The sequence below is a fragment of the Bubalus kerabau genome, chromosome 1 (genome assembly GCF_029407905.1).
Source record: "Bubalus kerabau isolate K-KA32 ecotype Philippines breed swamp buffalo chromosome 1, PCC_UOA_SB_1v2, whole genome shotgun sequence".
Classification (NCBI taxonomy): domain Eukaryota; kingdom Metazoa; phylum Chordata; class Mammalia; order Artiodactyla; family Bovidae; genus Bubalus; species Bubalus kerabau.
The window spans coordinates 203,079,408-203,106,599 of record NC_073624.1 but is presented as its reverse complement, the minus strand read 5'-3'; the positions used below and the strand labels follow the sequence as shown (position 1 = coordinate 203,106,599).

The following is a 27,192-nucleotide window of genomic DNA, read 5'->3' as shown; positions in this document are numbered from 1 at the left end:
TGTATTAGACAGTGCAGAAATAGGGACATTTCATTTTCATAAGACAAAGCTCTATTAGACAGTCCTGTCTTTGATATTATTTGTCAAATGCTTGTTATTTACCCAGCTCCTTTTTTTTTTTTTTTTGTAGGTTAAAGAATTGTCTTAGAAACTAAATTTCTTTTGTAATATAGATCATCTATATTTTAGTTAGTATGTGCCTACAATATAAATGTATTTTTCCTGGAAATGAATTCTGTTGAATGAATTGTATCTGTCATGTACTCTGATCCACAGAATTTAGAAGTCATTTGTGAAGATTATTACTGAAGTTTTGTCCTAATTTTCCTTTCCTTCAGATTCAGTGGAAGAAGGGGAGAAGATTGTGAAGACAGCACTGGATGCTTTTGGAAGAATAGGTGATGTTTCTTTGCATTTATGGTACTCACAGAGCAGCTTCTACCTTTCTAATGAATTATTTTTTATTTTACTTTTGTTTGCTAAAAACTCTTTCTTGGTAATCAAATTTTTAGATTTGTTTTAAAATTTAATTTTTTAACATATGCTAATCTTATTCCACAAAGGGCTTGAGGTGACAGTTTGTATGCATGCATGTGTTGAATTGGTTGTTTGTTTTTTGTATTTTAAGGGCCTTTAGAAAAACTTAAAAGCATTCTCCAAGTTTCTTTTTATAGTAATTTAATCATATCCCCAATATATAAAAATACATATATAATATACAATAATTTACATGATTATATAAGTATTTAATAACTATTAAAGATATTATAATAATTTAATCATACCCTCAATATTGGGGGTATGATTATATATGTATATCAGAAAGAAAGAAAGAAAGAACAAAAGAGAAGTCGCTCAGTTGTGTCCAACTCTTTGTGACCCCATGGACTGTAGCCTACCAGGCTCCTCCATCCATGGGATTTTCCAGGCATGTATATCAGCTGCTAAGTCACTTCAGTCGTGTCCGACTCTGTGCGACTCCATAGACGGCAGCCCACCAGGCTCCCCCGTCCCTGGGATTCTCCAGGCGAGAACAATGGAGTGGGTTGCCATTTCCTTCTCCAATGCATGAAAGTGAAAAGTGAAAGGGAAGTCGCTCAGTCGTGTCTGACTTTTTGGAACCCCATGGACGGTAGCCCACCAGGCTCCTCTGTCCATGGGATTTTCCTGGCAAGAGTACTGGAGTGGGGTGCCATTTCCTTCTCCATGTATATCAGAGGTATGATTAAATTATTATAACACTTATTTAATAGTTACTAAGTAATTATAGGGGCTTCCCTGGTGGCTCAGATGGTAAAGCATCTGCCTGCAATATGGGAGACCTGGGATCGATCCCTAGGTTGGGAAGATCCCCTGGAGAAGGAAATGGCAACCCACTCCAGTACTCTTGCCTGGAGTGATTCTGTATCTTGCAAATTAAGATGAATTATATAAAAGTTCATTTTTAAGAAATATTTCAATACATTGTTTAATCTTCCTAATTTAATCCCATACATTGTAAAAGGTTATTGAATTACTGGAGGAACTACCCAACATGTTTCTAGTCTGAAAAATGTTGATTTTTATAGTTTGAATGTGTTCACCTTCCCTTTTTTTGGTCTACCATATATATTTTTTCTAGCTATGTTTGGTTGAGTTTGTGTGAGACATGTTCACATATTGTCTGACACAGGGATAGAAGCTCTAAAGATTTGAAGTCATAAAATGAAGATAGCCACAAGATGATGGTTGAACCTTAAAAAACAATCCCTTTCTTTTTATAGTGAGGATGCAATTGTGTATTCACATAGGCTGTCATTTTCTAATTCTAATGGTTTCGCTTTTGACTTTTCATTGGCAAGGAAAATTTTTTTAAATTTTTAACTTTCCCTGTGAATTTTGAAGTTGCTTGAGGGATGGCTTATGATTACTGCTGAGTTCTAAGAACTTAAGTTATGTGACTGCTAATTCTGTAAATAAATTCATAGAATTTTGGCAGAAGGTAGAGATGGAAAAATCTAAAAAATTTTTAGATATGTAGGTTTGAAAGGAAAGCACTAATATAATGTGATTCTTATGCATTTGTGAACCAGATTTTTTTTGCTATAGGTATAAAATTTTGTTTTGCTAGCACTTGTTGCTTATTATATCTACTTACCCATGAGGAGAAAAACACTTTTGAAAGAAATGTGAGTTTTAAGCAAATGTAAATTAATATGCTTGCTTTTATATATGTGACTTGTATGTTTTTATATTGTAGATATTGTGATCAACAATGCTGGGTGAGTATTTCTTTTTTCATTTCCAATAAAGTAATGTATTTGCAAAGTTTTTTTTTTTTTTAGTGTTTACTTTTTCATCTCAACAAATATAATATCAATTTTTAGGATTCTGAGGGACCGTTCATTTAGTAGAATAAGTGATGAAGACTGGGGTAAGATGTTTTAATATTCTCTATGGAACATACTTATCCATTTAGCTGTCTAATACTTGATGCACATACACACTTAAGGAAAATCTTGCTTCTTCCTATTCTTCCTTCTACTAATGTAAGTGATGAATAAGCTTCATGACTGAAAATGATGAACATTTGGGAGTAACCTTTTTTTAAACATTCAAAAAATTAAAAAAAATTAAAATCTGTTGGCAAAAGTTATCTAAAAAGTTTTTGTGCTTTTCATCTTTTTTTTTTTTGTCTCTGAGAGATTGTCAGCATTTTCTTGCAGTATTGTTATTTTTAACAGCCTTTTATGTGTTTGTCTGGCTGTATAATTGTTATTTCAACAGCAAGAGAAGGCTGTGGAAGAGTGAGGCACTAAAAATGATAGAAATCTGAAAACTGGGTGGGAAAAGTCTAGATATAATTTTGAAACTTCTAATAAGTAGGAAAATTTTTCATTAGGAATGTCATGTTGGAAAAATTGAGTTTAGATAGTGAACAGTCACTGTTATGAAAATGTTTTTCTATATTTTCTCTTTTTTGCCCTTACTTTCATTAGCTACCAGAACTAAAACAATCTGAGACAGTGGCAGACGTAGTAACTGAGGTGAATTATGTCATTGTTTAAAGAAACACTTTCCCAGTGTTTCTGGCAAAGATTGCCAGAAGTCCTTTTGGAAGAAGCAAGCTATCTCTGTGATGTAGAATTAAGCAAAGACAGGCTTTTAGTTTTCCCTTCCCTTGTAATAACTGAGTAAAGGAGAAGCTGAGAAAGACAAGTTTTGTTGGCAAAGGAGACTTACCTTGGTGCTTTGCTTTGCACTCTGATGGGCTGCAGTGGCTTCATCAGGATAAAATTAAATCTAGAGTTGTCTATCTGAGTCATCCTCCAAGTTTTCTGTTCATTAGATTGCCATTTCTAAAAGCAGGCATCTCTTTCTCTCTTTTTCCCTCTTTGCCTCCCCCTATTTCCTCCATCTCTTCCACTCCTTCCTCCAACTCTTAACTCATTTAGTAAACCCTGGTAAAAATAGGGATTAAGAGATATTATAAACATTTTATAAACATTTCTTGATGATAAAGTGGATGATTTTTGATTATGCTTTAATTGATGTTTGTGTTGAGTCCCAATTTAAATATGTAGATTTCTTGGGTATTTGTATTAATGAATTTTTGTATAAAATAGGCATATATTAAAGATTACATTGTATTTAGATGTGTGTACAAGCATCATATTTAGATGGCATTGTATTTGTGATAAAGTTGCAATAATCGGATCATAATTTATAGGCAAAATAGATATGAATTATTGATTGGATATATAATTGAGACTACAGCAAAAATGATCACTCAGAGTACAATGTGACAGTAGTTGATTTTGAGTGCTAGGTATAAAAAAGAATATCTTTGTATAAGTAAATCATTGCTAATGTTGATTCTGAGATATGTCTATCTAATTTTTGACAACATTCATGATAAAAATTTCTTGTTTTAGACATAATCCAGAGAGTTCATTTGCGGGGCTCATTCCTGGTGACCCGGGCAGCATGGGATCACATGAAGAAACAGAAGTTTGGAAGGTAGAGTTGTATGTGGGTGTCAAGGGAGATTGGAGATGTTGTATGTGGGTTCTTGTGTATGGAGGAAAAGAATTGTTTTGATATTGAAAAATATACCTCCAGATATGCACAGGTTTTTTAAATATAGTTTTGGCACATGCTTCCCCATTAAATTGGCATCAGTCACGGATCAGCTGAGCTGGACAACTTTGTATTTCTTTTTACCTCCTACTTTTCATTATTAATGATTTTCCTGCCATTTTCTGATATTTTAGCAGTACAAACATGGAGGATTCAGCTGTGCTTTATTCCCTAACCAAAATATCATTTTGTGTGTTCAGTGACCAACTGGGGAGAGATGAGTAGTTGGCATTGCTCAGACATGAGTTAGTCTTTATTGCCCAGGAATGGTAGGACTCTTACAGTTGCATCTGTGTGACTCAGATGTGACAGACCTAGTAAGTGGCTCCATGCACTCTAATGTAAAGGCTATTCTTATTTTTTTTTTTTAAGGCTATTCTTATAACTTAGGGTTCACATACATCTACTAGAAGTAAATTGCTTGTGATGTATTTTCTTATTGGAGACTTCTGGTGTATCCTGATATTAGCAGTTTCTGAAAGTAGATAAAATGATTTACTTTACTTGTTCTACTAAGTAGAGTAAGTAAGATTAGGTCAGATTTTCAGATGGTATTGTTTTAATATGAGGCATTTAATATTATCCAGACAGGGAAAGGAGCAAAGTGATGAGGACTAAAGAATTAGGATTTCATGATCTAATATTTCTTACTAAGATTTTGACTTGTCAATTGGCAGTTTATTTTTTGTTTGTAAATACTTATTGTTGTTTTCAGTAGATAATGAATATATATTCTTACACTTGAATTCATTTGTTCCTGACCAGGGATCCCTTTTTTTTTCTTTTTATGGGATTCTTTTTAAAACAATAAAATCTTATAGTTGAATTTTGAGAAATTACTTTTCTTATTAATTTAGGTATATGAATCGTGACTTTAAGAACCTAATGCCAGTTTACAGAGTTTCTTTTGACAGGTATAATAGTAATGAAAAAGAGAAAAAAGCGCTTAGAGTCGCAACATTATTAAAACATAGAAAAGATGATGTTGAGAGATTGATTTGTCTTTTTAGAATCATCATGACATCATCAGCTTCAGGAATATATGGCAACTTTGGCCAAGCAAATTATTGTGCTGCAAAACTGGGTCTTCTGGGCCTTTCGAACTGTCTTGCAGTGGAAGGCAAGAAAAACAACATTCACTGTAACACTATTGCCCCTACTGCTGGATCACGGATGACCGAAAGCATTTTGCCTGAAGGTAAGTTTAAATTTTTCAGTGCTGTTCTCCACATATCTGTGTGGAATGAACTTTGCCAAAGTATTTAATTTTTTGAGTAACTAAAAAATTTCTTTTCAATTTAAAAAAGCATGATGTGTAATTTACATTCATTATATAAAATTTAGGAAAGCACAAACAGGAAAAATTAAAAAATGACCCATAATTTTAACACACTGAGGTAAACTTTCTCTCTGTGTACGTAGACATACATATTTTTTTAACAGAATGAAGTAATAGCATTCTTACTGTTTTGTAATAATAATTTTAAAAAATTGATGTAAAAATTAACAGATTGTTTTTTAGAATGATTTATAGAAGAATTGATCAGATAGTAAAGAGAGTGCTCATGTACTCCTCCTCCCACACAGTTACCCTTATTTTTAACATCCTATGTCAGAGCGCTACATTTGTTACAACTGATGACCAGTACTGATCCCTTCTTAACTGGGTTGGCCAAAAAGTTTGTTTCGGTTTTTCCATACCATCTGATGGAGAAACCAGAGTGAACTTCTTGGCCAACCCAATATTACCTACAGTTTACTTTAGGGCTCATTCTTTAGTTTGTCCAATCACATAGGTTTTCACAAATATGTAATGTTATGTACCCACCATCACAGATCATACAGAATGGTTTCACTTCCTGGAAAATCCCCTGTGTTCCATCTCTTCATCCCTCTCCTCTTTCTCTCAAATGTCTGAGAGGATTGAAGCTAGTTTCTTTTTATCACTGAATAATATTACATGGTATGGAAGTACCTCAGTTTGTTTATTCATTCACCTATCAAGAAATATTTTGATTAATTCCAATTTTTGACAATTATGAATAAAGCTTCTGTGAACATTTATGTGCAGGCTTTTGTGTGGGTGACGTTTTCAACTCATTTTGTTAAATATTAAGGAGGATAATTGCTGGATTGTATGGTAAGACTAGCTTAGTAAGAAATTTCCAACCGCCTTCCAAAATGACTGTATCATGCTTCATTGCCGCTGGCTGGCTGTGAGAGATCTTGTTGCTCCACATCTTGGCCAGCATTTATTATTGTTAGTCTTTTGCATTTTAGTTCTTCTAATATGTAAGGTATTTCATTGTTTTAATTTTCAGTTCCCTAATGACACATGATGTACATTTTTTCCTGTGCTTCTTTGCCATTTATTTGTCTTTTTTGGTGATGTATCTGTTCATATCTTTTGCCCATTTTTAAATTGGATTCTTCGTTTTCTTATTGTTGAGTTTTAAGAGTTCCCTGCAGATTTTGGAAACAAGTTCTTTATCAGATAAGTGTTTTGCAAAATATTTTTTTGCAATCTGTAACATGTTTCTCTTAATCTCTTTCACTTTTGAAGCATAATTTCACTGCTACAGAATTCTGGGTTGGTAATTTTTTTCTTTCAGCCTTTGAAATATTTCACTCCACTCTTCTGTTGCTAACATGGTTTTTGAAAGAGAGTTTGACATAATTCTATCCTTGTTTCTTTATGCATAAGGTATATTTTTATATATATACCTTTTTTTATATATATACCTTTTATATAAGGTTTTCTCCTTGTTTTTCTGCAGTTTGAATATAGTATGCATAATAATAGGTGTAGATTTTTGGCTGTATGCTACTTGATATCCTCTGAGGTTCCTGGATCTATGGTTGGTATCTGTCATTAACTTTGGAAAATTCTCAGCCATCAGTGCTTCAACTATTTCTTCTTCCTTTTTTTTTTTTCTTTTTTTATTCCATTTCTGGTATTCCCATTATGTGCCTGTTTATCTTTTATAATTATACAATACCACAGTTCTTTGATATTCTGTTCCCCTTCTTTTTTTTCTTCTTTTTTCTCTTTGTATTTCATGTCAATTTGGGAAGTTTCTGTTAACATATATTCAGGCTTACTGATTCTTCTTTTCATTTCAGAATGTTACATTGCTTTTTAGCATTTCCTTTTGATTTTTTTCCAAAGCATTTCCTTCTGTCTGCTTATAGTAGTTACCTGTTCTTATAAATTGTCTACTTTTTTCCCTTAGAGCCCTCAGCATGTTAATTACAGTTATTTTAAATTCCTGGTTTGAGAATTCCAAAATCTCTGCTATATTTGAGGCTATATCTCTGGTTTGTTGTTCTGCTTTGTTTTGTTTTTTGGCTGCACTGTGTGGCATGTGGGATCTTGGTTTCCTAATCAGGGACTGAACTCATGCCTTCTGTAGTGAAAGTGCAGAGTCTTAACCACTGAACTGCCAGGGAAGTCTGTTGAGGCTGGTTCTCATGCTTGCTTTGTCTCTTCAGCCTGTACTTTTCCTGTCTTTTAGCAGGCTTTGAAATTGTTGCTGAAAACTGAACATGATGTGTTGAGGGAGTAGATAGGAAGTGTGGTAAATTGAACTTTATTGTGAGGTTTTATGTTTGTCTGGCCAGGAGTTAGATTGTGTTTATTGGTTGCTGTAGCTAGTGGTGACAGAGACTACATTTTCCTCTTTGTCCTTGTTTTTGTGTACCCTGTTGTCTTTGGGTTTCCTTAGATACTCTTTGTTAAAGAGTGTATGTTTGCAGCAGTTGTAATCTGCTGTTGTTATACTGGAGTCCTATTGAAGTGACTGTAAATTAATGGGAGGGGGTGTGTTCTCTAATCTTATAATTACATCTTCATTTTTTTTAGAAGATCAAAGCCCTTTTACACTGACTTTTAGAAGAGTTTCTTAGCCTTACCCCCCACCCCCCTTATTTGAGACAGGAGACTAGAGGGGCTTCACTAGTCTAATTAAAGCTCTGATACTTTCCCTTAAGGATAGGCCTTTGTTAAGGAGAATAGAATGCTCTGGGCATATTTCAAAATGCTTTTATTTTATTGACTTATTTTCTTACCCTCTCCCATTTTCTCTGTGATATTTCAAAGCAAATCTCAGGCATTATTCTCACCTAATATATACTTGGAAATGTGTCTCTCCAACAGATATGGACATTATAACCACAATGCCAATATCACACTAAAATAATTCACTAACATTGTCTAATACTAAGTTTATATTAAAGCTTCCTAGTTACCTAAAAGGAGAAGGCAATGGCACCCCACTCCAGTACTCTTGCCTGGAAAATCCCATGGACAGAGGAGCCTGGTAGGCTGCAGTCCATGGGGTCGCTAAGAGTTGGACACGACTGAGCGACTTCACTTTCATTTTTCCTTTCATGTATTGGAGAAGGAAATGGCAACCCACTCCATTATTCTTGCCTGGAGAATCCCAGGGACAGAGGAGCCTGGTGGGCTGCCATCTATGGGGTAGCACAGAGTTGGACATGACTGAAGCAACTTAACAGTAGCAGTTACCTAAAAAGTATCTTCTTAGAGTTAGTTCATTCTACAAAGATCTAAACAAAGCTCACAGGCATTTTGTTACTGTGAGGTCTGTGTGTGTGTGTGTGCACTCAATTGCTCAGTCATGTCTGACCCTTTGCTACCCCATGGACTGTAGCCTACCAGGCTCCTCTGTCCATGGAATTTTCTAGGCAAGAGTCCTGGAGTGGGTTGCCATTTCCTACTCCAGGGAATCTTCCTGACCCAGGGATAGAGCCCACATCTCTTGTGTCTCCAGCATTGGCAGGCAGATCTTTTTAGAGTTGGTTTATTCCCCAAGGATCTAAACAGAGCCCATAGGCATTTTGTTATTGTATCTCTTAAGTTTCATTTAACATGTAATAGTTCATTCTCCTTTTAAAAAAGTGCCAATTATTTGTTGAAGAAACTACCAGTTCACCTATTCTATAGACTGTTCCTCATTCTTGATTTGAATTGCCCTTGCTCTTCTCTCGAAAATCAGCTGATCACATATGTGTAAGTCTATTTCTGGATTCTCTGTTCTGCTGTATTGATCTATGGGCCTGTCCTTTTACTAATACCATGATGTTTTGATTACTGTAGTTTTAGAGTAAGTCTTAAAATCAGGTAATGGGAGTCTGCCAACTTTATTTTTTGAAAACATGAAACATAAATTTTTAAATTAAAAAATTTAAATGTATGATCGAGAGCCAATGCTGATTTCAGTCAGTTCAGTTCAGTTCAGTCGCTCAGTCGTGTCTGACTCTTTGTGACTCCATGGACTGCAGCACGCCAAGTATCCCTGTCCATCATCAACTCCCAGAGTTAACTCAAACTCATGTCCATTGAGTCAGTGATGCCATCCAACCATCTCATCCTCTGTTGTCCCCTTCTCCTCCCACCTTCAATCTTCCCAGCTCCCACCTTCAGTCTTCAATAAATGCTGATTTATTTGGTTATATAATAAATAGAATACTTGACTGGTGCAAAACTGGGTGTAGTTTCTGATACTCCTGGCTTTAAAATATGTTTTAAAAAGAAAGCATCTATAATACTTTAAAAGTAGCTTCTGTGAAACAGTACAAAACAATTGATGAGTGAAATTATTTTAAAATTAGCTGCTTCATGGAATGAAAGTGAAAGTGAAAGTCGCTCAGTCGTGTCTGACTCTTTGCAACGCCATGGACTATATAGTCCATGGAATTCTCCAGGCCAGAATACTGGAGTTGGTAGTCTTTGCCTTCTCCAGGGTATCTTCCCAACCCAGGATTGAACCCAGGTCTCCTGCATTGCTGGCGGATTCTTACCAGCTGAGCCATAAGGGAAGCCCAGGAATACTGGAGTGGGTAGCCTATCCCTTCATGGAATACAAATGCTTATTCACAGGACCATTTTACTTTCTGCATTTGAGCTACCATTCGTTTTAGAACTTGCTGGCTTTTTCTAAGAGCTGTGCCTAACCAGTTTGCTTTAGTGTTGAATAGTTATTTGTACCTGAGATCTAATTTTTTTCCTTTTCCTTGTCAACATGGCCATTTAAAAAAGTCCCTTATTTTAAAAACTCTCTATACTCTCATATCGTATTGAAGGAATTCTTGTTAAAGAACTAGATTATATGAAGAAGAGATACAATTCACTTTTTTCTCCCTTTTAACTATATATATATATATATGCACAACAGTTACATACATATGCGCAACAGCTTAGGTTACTGGTAAGAAATAAAGCATCAAAATGTAATCATAGTCATGAGCTTGCTGCTCAACCCAAGAACTGAAACATTACTTGCATCTAACTTTATACCTTCTATTCCTCTGCTTCATGCCAAGAGATAACCACTATTGAGATTTTAATGCTTATCATTTCTTTGCTAGATTTCTACCTTAGTCACTTTTTTCCATCAGCTGTAGACTTTCTTGGGAAAGCAGCAAGTCTTCAAGAAAATATTGAAAACTATAGCTTTTAAATTCGCTTTCCTTTGAGAATGTAATTTCCATTAATTTGGACAGGTCTGTACCTCTAGAGAAGTTAAGTCAATGTTTAATGTAGTGTCTTTACATCCACCAAACTCTACTGAAAGATATTGGGAGAATAAGATCTACATTAGACAAATAGCTTAATCTTTCTAGACCTGTTTTCTCCTCTGTAAAAGAAGAGAATTATTGTAGGTCATTTTTAAAAGACACTTTAGATTCTAAATTTTTATTTAAAATTTTGATATCTATTACTTTTTTATAGTTTAGAAAAAGCCAAAAATTTATTTTGCCTAGTGTTTTTTTCCTCTTCTTCTGAAATAGTCACTTACAGGCTATCAAAGGGATTATTTGTTAAAGAACCAGGTGTTCTGAGTAGTGTGTGGAGACATCTGAAATTTCATTTTCCCCTTTGAAATATATTTGATCAATGGAAAGTCATATATGTAACTTACATGTTTGTTACATAAAATGAGACATAATCTTAGGATGAATACCCATGATCTTCCCAAGTTGTATGAGTTATTTACTGCTTTGTAATATATTACTTCAAATTTTTGGATTAAAAGAAGTATATATTATCTCACAGTTTCTGGGGTCAGGAATACCATAAAGTGAAAGATTTTTAGAGCTGCTGTTTCATTTACAGGGACTGTAAATGTCATCTTTGTCACTTCAAAATGTAAAATTGTATTTTGTCATTTCACAATTAAAATTTGAGTCTTTAAAGTTTATAAGCTGTGTTAACAAATTACATCTCTTTTGAACCTTGGAACAACTTGGTAGAATGAGCAGGCAAAGCATTTTGACTGCCATCTTACAGATGCAGACACATGCCCTTGAGAGCTGAGTGACGTTCTCAGTGCCCTAAGTTGCCTGTGTGGCAGGGCCGGCAGTAAAATGCAGGTGTTCATGCTCCTCTGTAGCACCTTCTGCCTGTTAAGTTGCTCACAGAAGGTATGCAGCAGGAAGATATTTCCTACCCTTTGTGACTCATCAGTAATGGCCGCACGGTCCATTTTACATCATTATCTTACTGTCATTACACTTGTCAGGGCTCTTTTATAGTTTTCTAGCTCCTGGGAGAGCAAAATAGTTTTGTGAATAGCTGGTATCTAAGTTCCTTATGCTGTGTGTGCCTTTGCTCACCAGTCTTCGCTGAGACAGCTTTAACTTGTCTTCTAAACAGAACGTTACTGACCTTGGAAAGGTATGTCTGATGCTTTCTGTGTTAGAAACCTAAAAGTCTCCATTGGGATGAAAAGATTCTTCTGTTAAATGTTAATACTAATTAGTTTTGTATATTTTATTTTTTTTCTTATTTAAAAAGTCTCTGAATCTATAATTTATAAGTCAGGAATTTTTAGAAAGTAAAGTAATTGATGGAATATGTATATATTCTTGTTTGTAAGGATTGTTTTGCTATTTATTTCAGATCTTCTGGAAGCCCTAAAGCCGGATTACGTGGCACCCCTGGTCCTTTGGCTTTGCCATGAGAGTTGTGAAGAAAACGGTGGCTTGTTTGAGGTATTCCGCACCTTTCTACTTTCTCCCAAAGTAATATTTGTATAATAAAATATAAACAAAGATTCAAAAATTCATATTTTTCAATTGTTTATGACTTTAAAAATCTATATCAGTTAATATCACTTACATGTTTTTTTAATATTATGTCTATGTCATAATTAAGGAACAAGTATGACTGATACCCTTTTTTGAGAAAGTAACAGCAACTTGTAAATTCTGCTTTTCCCTAGTTATTTTTTTCTGATGTTATTGTCAGATGAAAGATTGTGATTGGTATGATGCATTTAGTCATACAGAAAATCTTATGTTTTTGATATTGAGATATTGAGTAATTTTGATATTGAGATATTGAGTAATAAAGTGAAAGGGTAGAACTGATGGTTTAAAGTCAGCCAGGTTATATTTTGATTTCTTCCTCTGGTAATTGCTGACTCCCTAGAGTAATGTACAGATTAATCTCTCTGAGTTTAGTTTTCTTGGGGTTTTGCTGTGAGAACTGGAAATCATATTTTTAAACTCTTAGTATACATGGCAGTCACCCTTTAATTTTAACTATTATATCAGTATAGCAGGAATTCAGTCTGGGTATATAGATCAGTAAACATAACTTATTAGTTGTATTGACTTTAAAAAGAAACTTTTCTATTTTTCCCTGTTGCAAAGCTTTATAAATGTTATAAGAATAAAAACCACACATAATCACACCATCCAGTGAGATCCAGTTTTCATTTTATAGTCAAAATCCCTTCAGATTTCTTTATGCTGCTATATATATAAATGTGTGTGTGTATACATATATATATATGTATATATATATTTTTTGTTTGTTTGTTTGTTTGTTCCTGCAGCATATAGGATCTTAGTTTCCTAACCAGGGATTGAACCCATGCCGCCTGCATTGGGAGTGCAATGTCTTAACCACAGGCCTGCCACAAAAGTCCCTGTATTTTTGAGTCCTCATTTGAGTTTGATCTTTTTTTCTTTTCTAGCATGAGCTGTTATGTTTTAGATCATCCTCCTTTGTTTGAGTCTCTGTGGTAATATAATAATAAACCTATTGTATGTGGAAATATATGACTCCAAAACTATTTCTTGGTAGCAAAATAACCTGGCTCAGTTTGAAATTAATGATACATTAGTCTGATTTATCTGAATAAAAAGCTGTGTAGTAAGTGAAAAGCAGTCTATACAGGTCTAAGCAGAGGTGGGTACCTCCACTGTCTTAATCACAGTCACAATTGATTGTGAATTGTGAAAATTAAAGGTGGAAAGAACTTGATGACTCTAGGTTTATAGAAGATGAGATTTAATAATATGAAGCCATGTGGAGCTCCAAATTTGGCCTGCGTGTCTTATCTTATTAAGGGAGTTTTAAAAATCTATTTGCCTTTTATGTTTATATTTGTTATTAATTCTGTGAACAAAAATAATGTACGCTTTTTTTAGAAAACTTCAAATATGCAGGGGAATATATAGAAGAAAATAAAATCATCCACATTACCACTATCCAGAGATTATTCCTATCCATATTTTTATGTATATTCTCTCCCAGTCTTTTATTAGATGTGCATTTTACATGGGTAGTCTCTTTTTTTAGATATACATTTTACACACACACTTATCCATACAGAGATAATTAGGATAATGCTGAGTGAAGTTTTATATGTTATTGCTTTATTTTACTACATCATGGACATTTTTAGCAAGGGACACTGGGTATGCAAAATTGAGTACAAAATACGTAAGAGTGGTGTGTAATATCCTGACTTAGACCTCGAATGTAAGTTGCCACTTCGTTTGCAAAGTTTTGATAAATATCTAGAATGGCAGAGATGTTTTGGGTCAATTGGAGGTATTGTTTCTTAGCACCTGAGACGAGTTTGCAGCTTGTGGCTTCACTCCCCAAGTATGTTAAAAGATGATGTTTTTCTTGCCTGTTATCAGTGCCATGCCACTGACAGCATCAAGGCTGATTGGCCTATTAATATATATAAAGGAAAGGGTGATTAAAAGCCACACTCTTGAACCTAGAGCCACTGAGAAGTGTGTTGTTTGCTGATAATATCTTCTTCTCTTATATGCATTGGAACACTGTAGTTGTGGTGTTTGAAGATAGGACAAAAAGGTTTTCTTTCATCAGACATTTTCTTCTGAGGATTTCCTTGAATGACTTTTGGAACAAATATCATCTTTCTGCATGGTGATTAATGTATTTGGTCATTTGCCTTATCTATATATAAAGGTGTTTCATTAAAATGACTATGTAGTTCATTAAGTCAAATGCTGGTTTTGTTTTTTGTTAACTTTTCATTTATTTATTTTTATTCATTAAGTCTTTGTAGAGGGACATATATTTCAAGTGATGCGCTGGGCACATTTGGTATTTATGTTGTTTACCCTTCATGGTTACCTCATGGAGAGTGTATTATTATCCTGATTTTACATAAGTGGAATCTTGGGTATAGGGAAGTCAAATAGTTTGACCAGGATTGCACAGAAGAACTGGTATCACACCCTGCAGAGTCATGCTTACTACATATGTTTCTACTGTAGGTGCTACTTAAGTTTTCTACTTTGATAGCATAAATAGTGCAGAGTCATGTGGGCCAGTGGGCTTTAGTAGATCTGTAGGTTTAGTACATTTAGCTTTTTTAGGAGATTTAGCATTTTTTTTCATCCATTGTCATCTAGCATTCTGATACTCTTAAATAGCTGTCTGTTTTTTTTAATTTTGAAAATTCTATTAGTAGTTCCACATTAGATGGTATAACTTTTTCCCCCTCTTTTTGGTAGGTTGGAGCAGGATGGATTGGAAAATGTAAGTGTCTTTTGATTTTTGGTTTGCTGTACATTATTTCCGTATTTTTAAACCTGTCTATCCAGTTAGAGCTGTCAAATGTCTAACCATAGGATCTAGTGCATGCATAATCAAACTCAAACATCGTTATAGCACACACGTCTTCTAAATAAAGGAAGTTGTCCTGCACGCCTGTGGCATTTCAGGGATCTTTTCAATTTTTTTCCTGTTTGCAGTCCTTATTCAGTATGTCTTCTTCAGAGCTGGTTGTTTCTTCAGACAGCACAGTTTCTATATTGATGTTTGTCTTTCCATGTCTCTGACACACCCCACATGGTTGTTCAGCAGAGGAGTGAGTGGAGGGAGAGTGTTTTTTGAAAAGATGGGAGAAGCTGTGTCCTAGATGGCTCAGCTGGCAGGTTCTGTACTTCTCCCATTGACTCTTTCCTTCCTTGGAGCTATTCTTCTTCAGCCCAATAGTAAATTCATCTGGCTTCAATCCTTTCTTCCCCCAGTTCTTACATGCTGTGAGCTCCAAACTGGATAATTATTTCATGGCATTTAAAAAAAAGTTGTGAACATCCCAGTATCCCAGTTCAAGTTTTCAGTTGGATGTTGGTATCGAAATTAATTGAATTATTTAATAGTCTTCCATTAGTGGATGACATTGTTACAATAGAGTATTATTAATGATCTCTCCAGTTATGAAGTAACTTTATTATTCAAACGTTTTTAAGTATCTTGTGATACCTTTAAGAAAGGAAGGTTAGGTATTGCAGTAAAAGCCATATGTGGAACTTTATCAGTAGGAAATCTCTAGAGGCTTCTGTCATTCCCCAAGACAAATCTTCAATTGAGTCATCATCAAAATCTGACCATCATGTTTGAATAAGGTTACTAGTGATTATTTATTTCTGAGGCCTTTTAAAAAAGAAACAATGTTAAAAATCTTGGAACTTATGCAGCAATGATGATTTTTGTGAATCTGGGCAATCAAGTTGACTTCCCCTGGATAGAGAGGAAGAGCAAAAGGAGGAAAAGGGAGAATTATTTGGGGCTGTCTGATACATTAATTTGATTATATGGAGTCTTTGATCCGTTATCATTTCAGTTTGCTATCCAGCAACGCTGTATTCTGTTGTTACCTTCAAGTGTAGTATCTAAGTGATCTGTGGTAATAAAGTCAGTCTTTTTGTGTGATTATATACAATTTAACTTTTCTGATTCAGTAATTCATCCTACCTTTTGTAGTATCTGGCATAGTCCGAGGAGAAAGAGGTTTTTTTGCTTCAGCTTTAAATATTTAAAAAAAGAAATTTAATACTATCTTAGTGGGTTTGTTATTTTAAGAATAAAATGCCATTTAAGGCTTGTAGTAAAAGTCTTTAGAAGTTAGAATCTTTTTTCCAAATTCCATCTTTCTTGAAGTTAAAAAAAAAAAATTTATCGGACTCATGAATTCTACTTTCTGTCTATGTGTTCAGCATCTCAGTTTTGTTTCTTTAACCAGTACAATGGGAGCGAAGCCTTGGAGCCCTTGTGAGACAGAGGACTCAGCCAATGACTCCTGAGGCAGTGAAGGCTAACTGGACGAAGATCTGTGATTTCGATAATGCCACCAAGCCTAAGAGTATTCAAGGTAAAGAAGTGAGTTCAGGCCTGCCAGGGGAATCAGAGGCAATAAAGCATTCTCTTCTCTTATGGAACTATCTTCTTAACTGTGTTAACTTAGATGCTCGAGTCATCCACAGTACATTTTCTGCTCCAGTAAGTATTAGAACTCTCCAGTTTCAGATATGTATGTTACTCCCACTGTCGGTTTATCAATTTTCGTTTTTTTTTTGTTCTGTTACATTTTTTTTTTCAAGCCTCTTTTTATTTTTATTTATTTTAAAAATATGAGCATCCAGTGGTCGTTTTATTTATTTATAATTGTGCTGGATCTTCATTGCTTTTGCATGGGCTTTCTCTAGCTGCAGAGAGCAGGGACTGGCTACTCTTTGTTGCAGTGCGGGGGCTTCTCACTGCAGTGGCTTCTTTTGTTTCAGAACACAGGTTCTAGAGCAGGTGGGCTTCAGTAGTTGCCGCACACAGGCTCAGTAGTTGCGGCTTGTGGACCCTAGAGCACAAGGGCTTCGGGAGTTGTGGCATGCGAGCTTAGTTACCCCTTTGTATGTGGAATCTTCCTGGATCAAGTATCAAACCCGTGTCACCTACATTAGCTGGCAGATTCTTATCAGCTGTGCCACCAGGGAAGTCTAGTTTTTCCAGTTTTCTTATGATCCTAGTTTTTCAGTACATATGTGATTGGGGGATAGTAGAAAGTGTTTACCCATTTGTGCTCAATGCATCTATTCCCCATCTAATGGTTGATTTCAGTCTTGCCATATCTAATCACATGCTTCTTATCTGACTTGATTTTTTTTTTTTTTTAATTTCCTCAAAAGTTTAAGTCTATTTTATTTAGGCTTAGGGCTTTTCTATCTAGTGAATAGATTTTGCTTTGTTTTAGCACTTTGTCCTGTTACTGTTTCTTGGCCTTTCTAAGATGTTCCTTACTGCTTTTATCACCTCTGCTAATCTCAGTGCTTCTTCAGAAAAACTCAAGCCCTAGATGTTCAGCAAAATCTTCCCAGATATTCTGGGTTTCATGGATCTCTCTCTTAGTTGAGCTCTTCCGCTTGAGCTTCTAATCACAACTGCTTTCCGCTGCTTTTTTCCCATAAGTACGTGGTTTCTTAACTGGAGAGTTCCTTTGGAGGCAGAGACTATATCTTGTGTGTCCTTCTTTTGTATTTGGTGCTAGGGTAGTGCTGAACTCATAGAAAGCATTTAGTAAATGCTTGTTATCTTGAGTTACTGAATCATCTTATCTATGATATGCCACAGGAAATGACCAATAAAAATTATATTGTTTTTTCTAGTATAACTCATGTATGTATATAGTATATGAAATTTAAAGGGCCTGTCTAGGAAAGATTGTGAATTGGAATTATTTATAGGAAAATTATTTTCCCCCCAGCATTATATTTAAAATTCAATAGAAGAATATATCTGAAAAATGACTAGCCTGTTATTTTTCTTTTTATCCTACTGACGCTTCCCTGTCTGCTGGTACACTTGCTGAAATTTTCTTTATGCTTTTTTCAATCAGAGTATGATTGTTATGTCATTAGCAGTATCATTTTCTGTATTCTTTTTTTTTAGTATTTGAGGTAAATTTAGTTTATGAGTAGCAATCACCTATCAATGAAAATGAGGAAAAGGAAAAAGGAACAAATATCTTAAAAACTTTTCTCTGATGTCAGAATTCCACTTTATTGCCTTAAAAGAATTAGACTAATTCTTTGTCAGTTGCTTTGTTTGCTATTATTTTCTCCCACTCTGAAGGCTGTCTTTTCACCTTGCTTATAGTTTTCTTCATTGTCAAAAGTTTTTAAGTTTAATTAGGTCCCATTTGTTTATTTTTGCTTTTAATTCCATTACTCTGGGAGGTGGGTCATAGAGGATCTTGCTGTGACTTATGTCAGAGTGTTTTGCCTATGTTTTCCTCTACGAGTTTTATAGTTAATCTCAAAAATATACAAACAACTCATGCAGCTCAATACCAGAAAAATGAATGACCCAATCAAAAATGGGCCAAAGAACTAAACAGACATTTCTCCAAAGAAGACATATAGATGGCTAACACATGAAAAGATGCTCAACATCACTCATTATCAGAGAAATGCAAATCAAAACCACAGTGGGTACCATCTCACGCCAGTCAGAATGGCTGCTATCAAAAAGTCTACAAGCAATAAATGCTGGAGAGGGTGTGGAGAAAAGGGAACCCTCTTACACTGTTGGTGGGAATGCAAACTAGTACAGCCACTATGGAGAACAACGTGGAGATCCTTAAAAAACTGGAAATAGAACTGCCATATGACCCAGCAATCCCACTGCTGGGCAGACACACCGAGGAAACCAGAATTGAAAGAGACACGTGTACCCCAATGTTCATCGCAGCACTGTTTACAATAGCCAGGACATGGAAGCAACCTAGATGTCCATCGGCAGACAAATGGATAAGAAAGCTGTGGTACATATACACAATGGAATATTACTTAGCCATTAAAAAGAATACATTTGAATCAGTTCTAATGAGGTGGATGAAACTGGAGCCTATTATACAGAGTGAAGTCAGTCAGAAAGAAAAACACCAATACAGTATACTAATGCATATATATGGAATTTAGAAAGATGGTAATAACAACCCTATATGTGAGACAACAAAAGAGACATAGATATAAAGAACAGACTTTTGGACTCTGTGGGAGAAGGTGAGGGTGGGATGATTTGAGAGAATAGTATTGAAACATGTATATTACTGTATGTGAAATAGATGACCAGTCCAAGTTTGATGCATAAAACTGGTGCACTGGGACAACCCAGAGGGATGGGATGAGGAGGGAGGTCGGAGGAGGGTTTGGGATGGGGGACACATGTACACCTGTGGCTGATTTCATGTCAATGTATGGCAAAAACCACTATGGTATTGTAAAGTAATTAGCCTCCAATTAAAATAGATAAATTAATTTTAAAAAATATTAGACTAATATAAAGAAAAAGCTAACTAATGAATTATATACTTATAAATGAAAAGATACCCCTAGTATTTGAAGTACAGTGGAAAAAACCTTACATTGTTTGTAAAATCGAGACTTTCCAAGCACCCATATCACTGTTCTCATTTTACAGATGATGGAACTAAATTTCAGAAAAGTTGAATAAGTGGGCCGCACTTTCTCAGTGTTTGAGCTGAGTTAATTCAGGTGGTCTGTTTTTGAGTTCAGTACCGTCAGTCTGTACCAAGGCTGTTGTTTAGTTGTGGAGTTGTGTCTGGCTCCAGGAGAGGCTCCTCTGTCCATGGGATTTCCCAGGCAAGAATATGGAAGTGTGTTGCCATTTCCTTCTCCAGGGGATCTTCCTGACGCAGGGATCATACCTGCGTCTCCTGCCTTGGCAGGCAGGTTCTTTACTACTGTGCCACCAGGGAAGCCTTGATGCTTTCAGTTAAATGGCCTCCTATCTAGGCAGCAACCTAAATGGGGTGGTAAGAGAAGCATCAGTAGGCAAGAAACCTCTCCACTAGCTTCACCAGGAATGGCAGAAACCCCTGGTCATCTCACATTCTGTAGTCTAGGTACCATTTTTGTTTGAGTTTAGGAGGAGGCCCATGTATACAAGGTTTGTTAGGAAGGTCCCAGAGCTTTTGGAATCTTAGGGCACATGTGGATGCTCCATGAATTTCTTTTATTAACCTTTTAGATCTCAGAATAGCAGCTTCTGAACTCTCTCTGGAGTCACAATGGGTGGTTTTCTGTGGAAGAATTTTCAGTAATATTTTCTGAGGTTACCTGTATAGAGACCTGGGAGGTAATCTCGACATTGTTGCATCCTGGAGGAGGGGTGATGGTGGAGAAGAAGGGAAATTAGTTTTCCCTCCACCGGCTTGGAATTGTACTTCTGCGGACAAGGGTCCCGCTTTACAGAATTGTAAAATTGCTCACATACTTTGCAAAACTCTGAGCCTCCTTGGAATTATAACCTTAAGAGAGTATGGAAACGCCCAGTTATCCTGTCTGCTCAGTCTTTCACTTTTTTTTCCTGTAATAATAGCCTGACATCATATAGTCAGTTCATGAACACAAGTGAAGTTTCTGTAGTAGGTTTGCTGGATATTACAGGCGTGATTATCTAAAGCATTGTAGTTTTTCTTAGTCACATCTGTAACAAAAGCATTTTTTTTTTTTTTTTTAGAAATAGCTTACATTTATTTGGATTTCACCAGGGGAACATTAGCTCTTTATGACTCTTGAAAGATGATGCTTTTGCGATCTTTATGTAATAGGTTAACCAAAGCACGCTGTCTTATTTAAATTCCAGTATCCTAAAGAGAAAATTCAGTTTGTGCATCTTTAGTTATCCTGCAGTTGAGGGACTTGAATTTCATGACTGAAGATTTTTTCAGTACAAATGAAATATAGTTCTATATAAGAAAAATCTGGAAGTTTGTCATGTATGTCACTATTTTTTTTTTTGGTATACCACTATTTAAATGGCAGTGTGCAATAATTGGCTAGATGTTTCACATATGCAAATATTTTTCCCATACTTTAGTGGGAGTGGTATTTTTAAATTTATTTTTAATTGGAGGGCAATTGCTTTATAATGTTGTACTGGTTTCTGCTATACAACAATGTGAATCAGCTCTAAGTATACATATATCCCCTCCTTCTTGAGCCTCTCTTCCACCTTCCTTCTCCCCTGGACCCCATCCCTCCCTGTCATCACAGAGAAGCAAGCTGAGTTCCTTGTGCTATATAGCAGCTTCCCACTAACTATCTGTTTTACACATGGCTAGTGTATGTCAGAGAAGGCAGTGGCACCCCACTCCAGTACTCTTGCCTGGAAAATCCCATGGACGGAAGAGCCTGGTAGGCTGCAGTCCATGGGGTCGCAAAGAGTCAGACACGACTGAGCGACTTCACTTTCACTTTTCACTTTCATGCGTTGGAGAAGGAAATGGCAACCCACTCCAGTGTTCTTGCCTGGAGAATCCCAGGGACGGCAGAGCCTGGTGGGCTGCCGTCTCTGGGGTCGCACAGAGTCGGACACGACTGAAGCGACATAGCAGCAGCAGTGGTGTATATAGCCGATGCTACTCTCTCATTTCGTCCCCTGCCCTTCCCCTGCTGTGTCCACAAGTCCATTTTCTATGTCTTCATCTCTATTCCTGTCCTGCAAATTGGTTCATCAGTACTGTTTTCCTAGATTCCATATATATGCATTAATATATGATATTTGGGCTTCCCAGTTGGCACTAGTGGTAAAGAACCTGTCTGCCAGTACAGGAGATGTAAGAGACGTGGGTTTGATCCACATGAGTTGGGAAGATCCCCTGGAGGAGGCCATGGCAAACCTCTTCAGTACTCTTGCTCAGAGAATCCCATGGATTGAAAAGCCTGGTGGGCTACAGTTCATAGGGTCACAAAGAGTCAGACACGACTGAAGCAACTTAGCACAACACATATAATATTTACTTTTCTCTTTCTGACTTACTTTACTCTGTATAACAGGCTCTAGGTTCATCGACCTTGGAGTGATTTTTTAAAATTAATTTTTATTGGAGTATAGTTGATTTACAATGTTGTGTTAGTTTCTGTTGTAGAGCAAAGTGAATCAGTTATACACGTATCCACTCTTTTTCGGATTCGTTTCCCATTTAGTCGTTATGGAGTACTGAGTAGAATTCCCTGTGCTATACAGTAGGTACTTACTAGATATGTGTTTTATGTGTAGTCGTGTATATACATCAATTACAATTTCCCAATTTATCCCTTCCCCTCTCCTCTTCTCCCTTGGTAACCATCAGTTTGTTTTCTACACCTATAACTCTGTTTAATAAGTAAGTTCATTTGTATCATTTTTTTTTAGATTCTACATATAAGTGGTATCGCAGGTATTGGTCTTTCTCTTTCTGACTTACTTCACTCAGTATGACAATCTCTGGGTCCACCCATGTCTCTATTCAACATTATTTTGGTTCTTTTTATGGCTGAGTAATATTCCATTATATATATACACCACATGTTTATCCATCCATCAATGGATAAAAATCATTATTATTATTATTTATTATCCTTTTTTTTTTAGAGTCCATTGGCAGTATAGTCGAAGCTCTAAATAAAATAAATTCAGGTGGAGAAGTTTCAGCAAATCCTACCAGCCGTGCAACATCAGCAGCCACGTCTGAATTTGTAAGTGGAGGAGAAAACCTAAAACTCTGCCTTCTCTAAAGATTTCTTCTTTTCTTTCCTTTTTTTCTTTCTCTATTCTTTCATGCAAAAAGTGGTTTTCCAAGCTATTAATTTATTGTTAAATAGGAAAGATAAGTGACCATAAAACTTTATAAAACATGTACTAAATATGTATAAAATTTGAATGGAATTAAGGTTAAAATATTAAATGTAACTTTTACTTACTCTTCTTCAGTGTGTCTTTTGTATTTTGGAGCATTTTGATAATCATACTTTCATCACTTTCTAACTTTTTAGAAAAGGATATTTAGTTTAGTGCTTCTTTTGAGTCATGTCTTTTAAGAGAAAGCATTGACAGATTGTATTTTGGAAATATGTCACCATGGCTGCAAGTAAAAAGTCTCCCCTGTGTCAGAAAGTCTAATAGAAGTCTGGTTATAGCTCTTGTGAAGTTTACTGATTAACTATCTCTGGTGCATCTCCTTTTTTTTTTTTAATTGTAGTGCATAAATAAGAAATAAATCATTTGACACATTCAGTTGTGGTGTTTTGTGACTCACAGCAGACATAGTGATAAACAATCTAATTTTAACTCTGAGAATATGATCAGTTTATAAATGTGATTTTACTCTATTGGATCACTTTTTGGTTAAAGGCCAGATAGTAAATATTTTAGGCTAGATGGACCATACACTGTTTCTGACACATAATCTTATTTTTATTTTGTTAGACCACTCTTAAAAGATGTAAAAAATCATTCTTAAGTCTTGGCTGTTGTTTGTTGACTCCTGCTTAGAATGAAAGTGATCAAAAATTGGACATCATTCTTTTATAACCTAATATGATTCACAAATTAGCTAGGCAGGTCATCACTAAGTAGAAAAATACAATATCCAGTTAGATAAAGAACAGTCCTGGGTAACAACTTAAGGTAAAAATCTAATTTTAACTCAAACCATTATGAGGGAGTCTAGTTTATAATAAGCCCTAAGCAGTGTTTTGCTCATCTGTTTATACTGACTTTTATATAATAGAGTTTACAGAGCTGTTCACTATTCCTATTTATATTTATTTTTTTATAATTTTGAGTAGCTAACAATCACTGAATTAATAGGGTTTTCCATCGTCAGAGACAGGAAGGTTGAAAATGAGATATCCTATCTGTTAGCAAGAAGCAGGCAATAAGAAAGTACTTATTTGTAAATGAAGTCTTTTCCCACATGTTTTTAATTGTTTTATTAAAAAATCAAATGTAGTGAAACATATTCCATCAAATTCACTAAAATACCATTCTATTTACAAAACTAAATATGTAACAGTTAATAGTTTTGAAAAGTTAAAAATTTGATAAGAATATCAGTGAAAAAATAATTTTCTACAATTGGTCCACAGGCTGGAGCTATTGGTCATAAACTTCCTCCATTTTATTCTTCTTATGCGGAGCTGGACACTATTATGTATGCCCTTGGAGTGGGAGCATCAATCAAGGAGCCAAAAGATATGAAATTTATTTATGAAGGGAGTTCTGATTTCTCCTGTTTGCCAACCTTTGGAGTTATTCTTGCTCAGAAATCTATAATGAATGGAGGATTAGCAGAGATTCCTGGGCTTTCAATCAACTTAGCAAAGGTATGCATAATAAGAAATCTTTATTTTGTTTTTCTGTTTCTTTAAATATGATTGATAAATGTCACATTAGTGTGTGTGTGTGTGTGTGTGGTGCATTAATGCAATAGTATGTAGTGGTTGATTCAAGAATAAAGATTTAACATGTCTTTTGATTTTTCTTTTTAAGAACAGAAGGGTAGGCAGTTGAAAAAGCAAGCAAAAAGAAGAAAACAACAATTATGTGCAGTCCTGCAACCTTGGCATAATGTTATTAATTCTCTCTCTGTCATTAGTTGCTAATTGACCAAGAGTAAATAGCTTCTCTAAGCTTCAGTTTCCTTATGTGTAAGTTCTGTATGGTAATCATTACCTGATCATAGTGATGAAGGAGCAAGAGGAAAGAGTATATGAAACAGAGAGAATAGGTGAAAAAGGCCCAAGGCAGGTGCATACTTAGCTTATTTTTGGAACAGCAAGGAGGTCAGTACAGCTGTAAATGAGCAAGGGAGCAGTGATAGGAGAAGAGGGCCTTGTAGTCACTTGAGAATTTCAGCTCATACTCTGATTAATATGAGAGGCCATTTGTAATGCTTTGAACAGAGGAGTGATATGATCCGGCTATGTTCACTCACAGGCTCATTTTTGCTCCTCTATAGAGAATAGATTATATGGGGGCCAAGCATGGAAGCAGAGAAACCAGTTTGAAGTCTATTATAGTAATTCTAGCACAAGGCTTGATGTGCATGGAAAGAAAGAGGAGTCAAGGATGAAGGTTTTTGGTCTGGTTAACTGGGATGATGTATATGCATATATATCTATGTATGCTGCTGCTGCTGCTAAGTCACTTCAGTCGTGTTTGACTCTTAGCGACCCCATGGACTGCAGCCCACCAGGCTCCTCTGTTCATGGGATTTTCCAGGCAAGAGTACTGGAGTGGGTTGCCATTGCCTTCTCCTATCTATGTATGATTTATAATTAATTATATACAATATATTTAATATGTATGGTAGTTACATATGACATATTACTATGTATAATAAAATAGATGTGTACAGTTACTTTAAGGTGGGGATGATCAGGAGTTGGTTTTAGTGGAGATACAAAGTGGGCAGTTGAATATATGAGTTTAGAGGTTGGGGGATGGCCCTCCTGGGATTCTTAGCGTTTAAGTAAGATTTAAAGACATGAAACTAGGTGAAATCACTAGTGTATGAATATAGGTAGCAAAAATCCTGAGTTTGGGGATCCTGGTTAACAAGAGAGACTGGGAAGGAATGAGATGGAAGGAATGAATGAAAGGAAGGAATGGGAGGAATGAGACTGGGAAGGAAAGAGAGACTGGGAAGAAAGAGACTGAGTGAAGTATACCACAGGAGAATGTGGTATTTGAGAAGCAGAGTGAATAAGGTATTTCAAGAAGGAAGGAGCAAACAATTGTGAGGTTTTTGAGGTAGGATATATTTTATTTCTTGAAGTAAGGTTCAGGTCATAAACCCAGTTGATAACTGTTGAATAGTAGACCCTTAAACTGATTTCTGTGATTTTGATTGATTGGAGAACCCGTTTACTAGAGAATCATTAGTTCATTGCTTCTCTGAGTCCATGAGAATCTACACTTATTTTATTATTTGATGAAGTTGGGAAGGAGGCAAGAAATAGATGCCAAGCAGTTTGTTGTTTCAGTCACTCTCCCATGGCATTTTTTGCATACAGTTCTCCTGTTTGGATAAAGTCCTTGTAAACAATTAAAGCCGATATTTCAGAATTCTTCCTTGGAATTGAAAGGAATTGGACATCATGAATGGTATTCAAAATCTGTGGCTGGAAATGATAGCCATCTTGGGATTTGAATCCCAGTCTTCCCAACCATGTTTCCAGATGTGATTTTGAGGCTATCCTTCATTTGTCCTCTCATCACTATCCTCCTCCCCATTCTGTTTCCTTTTTGGGTTCTGAGGAAGACTGGGAATTAAATTGTCCCATAGCAGTGGAGTGTGGTCATTTGGATATATGGTCAGGTTTTTTTTTGTTCACTTGTTTTCCTATATTATATTCTTATATTCTTGTTTTGATAAATTGAGGTTAATGTGGCTGTGAAATTACACAGGGTCTTTAGTATTTACTCTTTGTAGGTAATTTGTAAGACATAACACTAAGGGAATGTTGACATTGATAGTGCTTTTACTGTAACCATGGCTTTAATACTTATTTTTGTGTTTTGGCTGAGTCATTTGTATTTGCCAGGTATCACCTGAAATTACTAGTACTGACAAGTTTGTTTATTTTTATTCAGTAGATATGTAGTGGATACCCAGTATGTTCCAAGCACGATGATGAGCCCTGGGAATATATTGAGTTTAGTGTCTCCATGGCAAATAATCCATGATTATCACTCAGCAAGGATTAAGAATGTCAAGAAAGAAGACAGTATGCCTTCTCTGTTCCAGAGAGCCGATAGACTTTAAATTGGGGGACTGATGATTTCTGAATAATATAGTTAAGGAATAAGAGCCCAACTGCGATAGATAGTTTGGGGGAAGTAGTCATGTGAACAAGTGGGCAGTGAAATGCCATTTAGGATTAGCAGTATTCACAGAAGAGCCTATGGAGAAAGGAAGTCTACTGACAAAATTTTGCTTACCTTAATGTAGATTCTTCATGGGGAGCAGTACTTGGAGTTATATAAACCACTTCCCAGAGCAGGTGAGTTCTTGATCATACCATAATTTTATGTTCTGACTAACCTTCCAAACTGTGTCATTGTGTTAAACTGGCAGAGAAGTGACTAAATAAAGTCTATTGTATGTTATTTGTGTGCATGTCAACCATTAGTGTATACTGATGTTTTTT

General features: G+C 35.7%; 1 protein-coding gene across 1 annotated transcript in view; it reads left to right on the top strand.

The window, feature by feature from the left end:
* The window catches only part of HSD17B4 (hydroxysteroid 17-beta dehydrogenase 4), a 98,389-nt gene that overhangs the window by 30,285 nt on the left and 40,912 nt on the right, over positions 1-27,192 (top strand). The window contains exons 4-14 of the mRNA XM_055550183.1: positions 339-398; positions 2,240-2,261; positions 2,367-2,413; positions 3,915-3,999; positions 5,130-5,317; positions 12,044-12,135; positions 14,929-14,953; positions 16,443-16,571; positions 22,631-22,734; positions 24,127-24,363; positions 26,994-27,045. Of these exons, the coding sequence (XP_055406158.1) occupies positions 339-398; positions 2,240-2,261; positions 2,367-2,413; positions 3,915-3,999; positions 5,130-5,317; positions 12,044-12,135; positions 14,929-14,953; positions 16,443-16,571; positions 22,631-22,734; positions 24,127-24,363; positions 26,994-27,045 (1,041 nt within the window). The remainder of the gene's footprint in view (positions 1-338; positions 399-2,239; positions 2,262-2,366; positions 2,414-3,914; positions 4,000-5,129; positions 5,318-12,043; positions 12,136-14,928; positions 14,954-16,442; positions 16,572-22,630; positions 22,735-24,126; positions 24,364-26,993; positions 27,046-27,192) is intronic.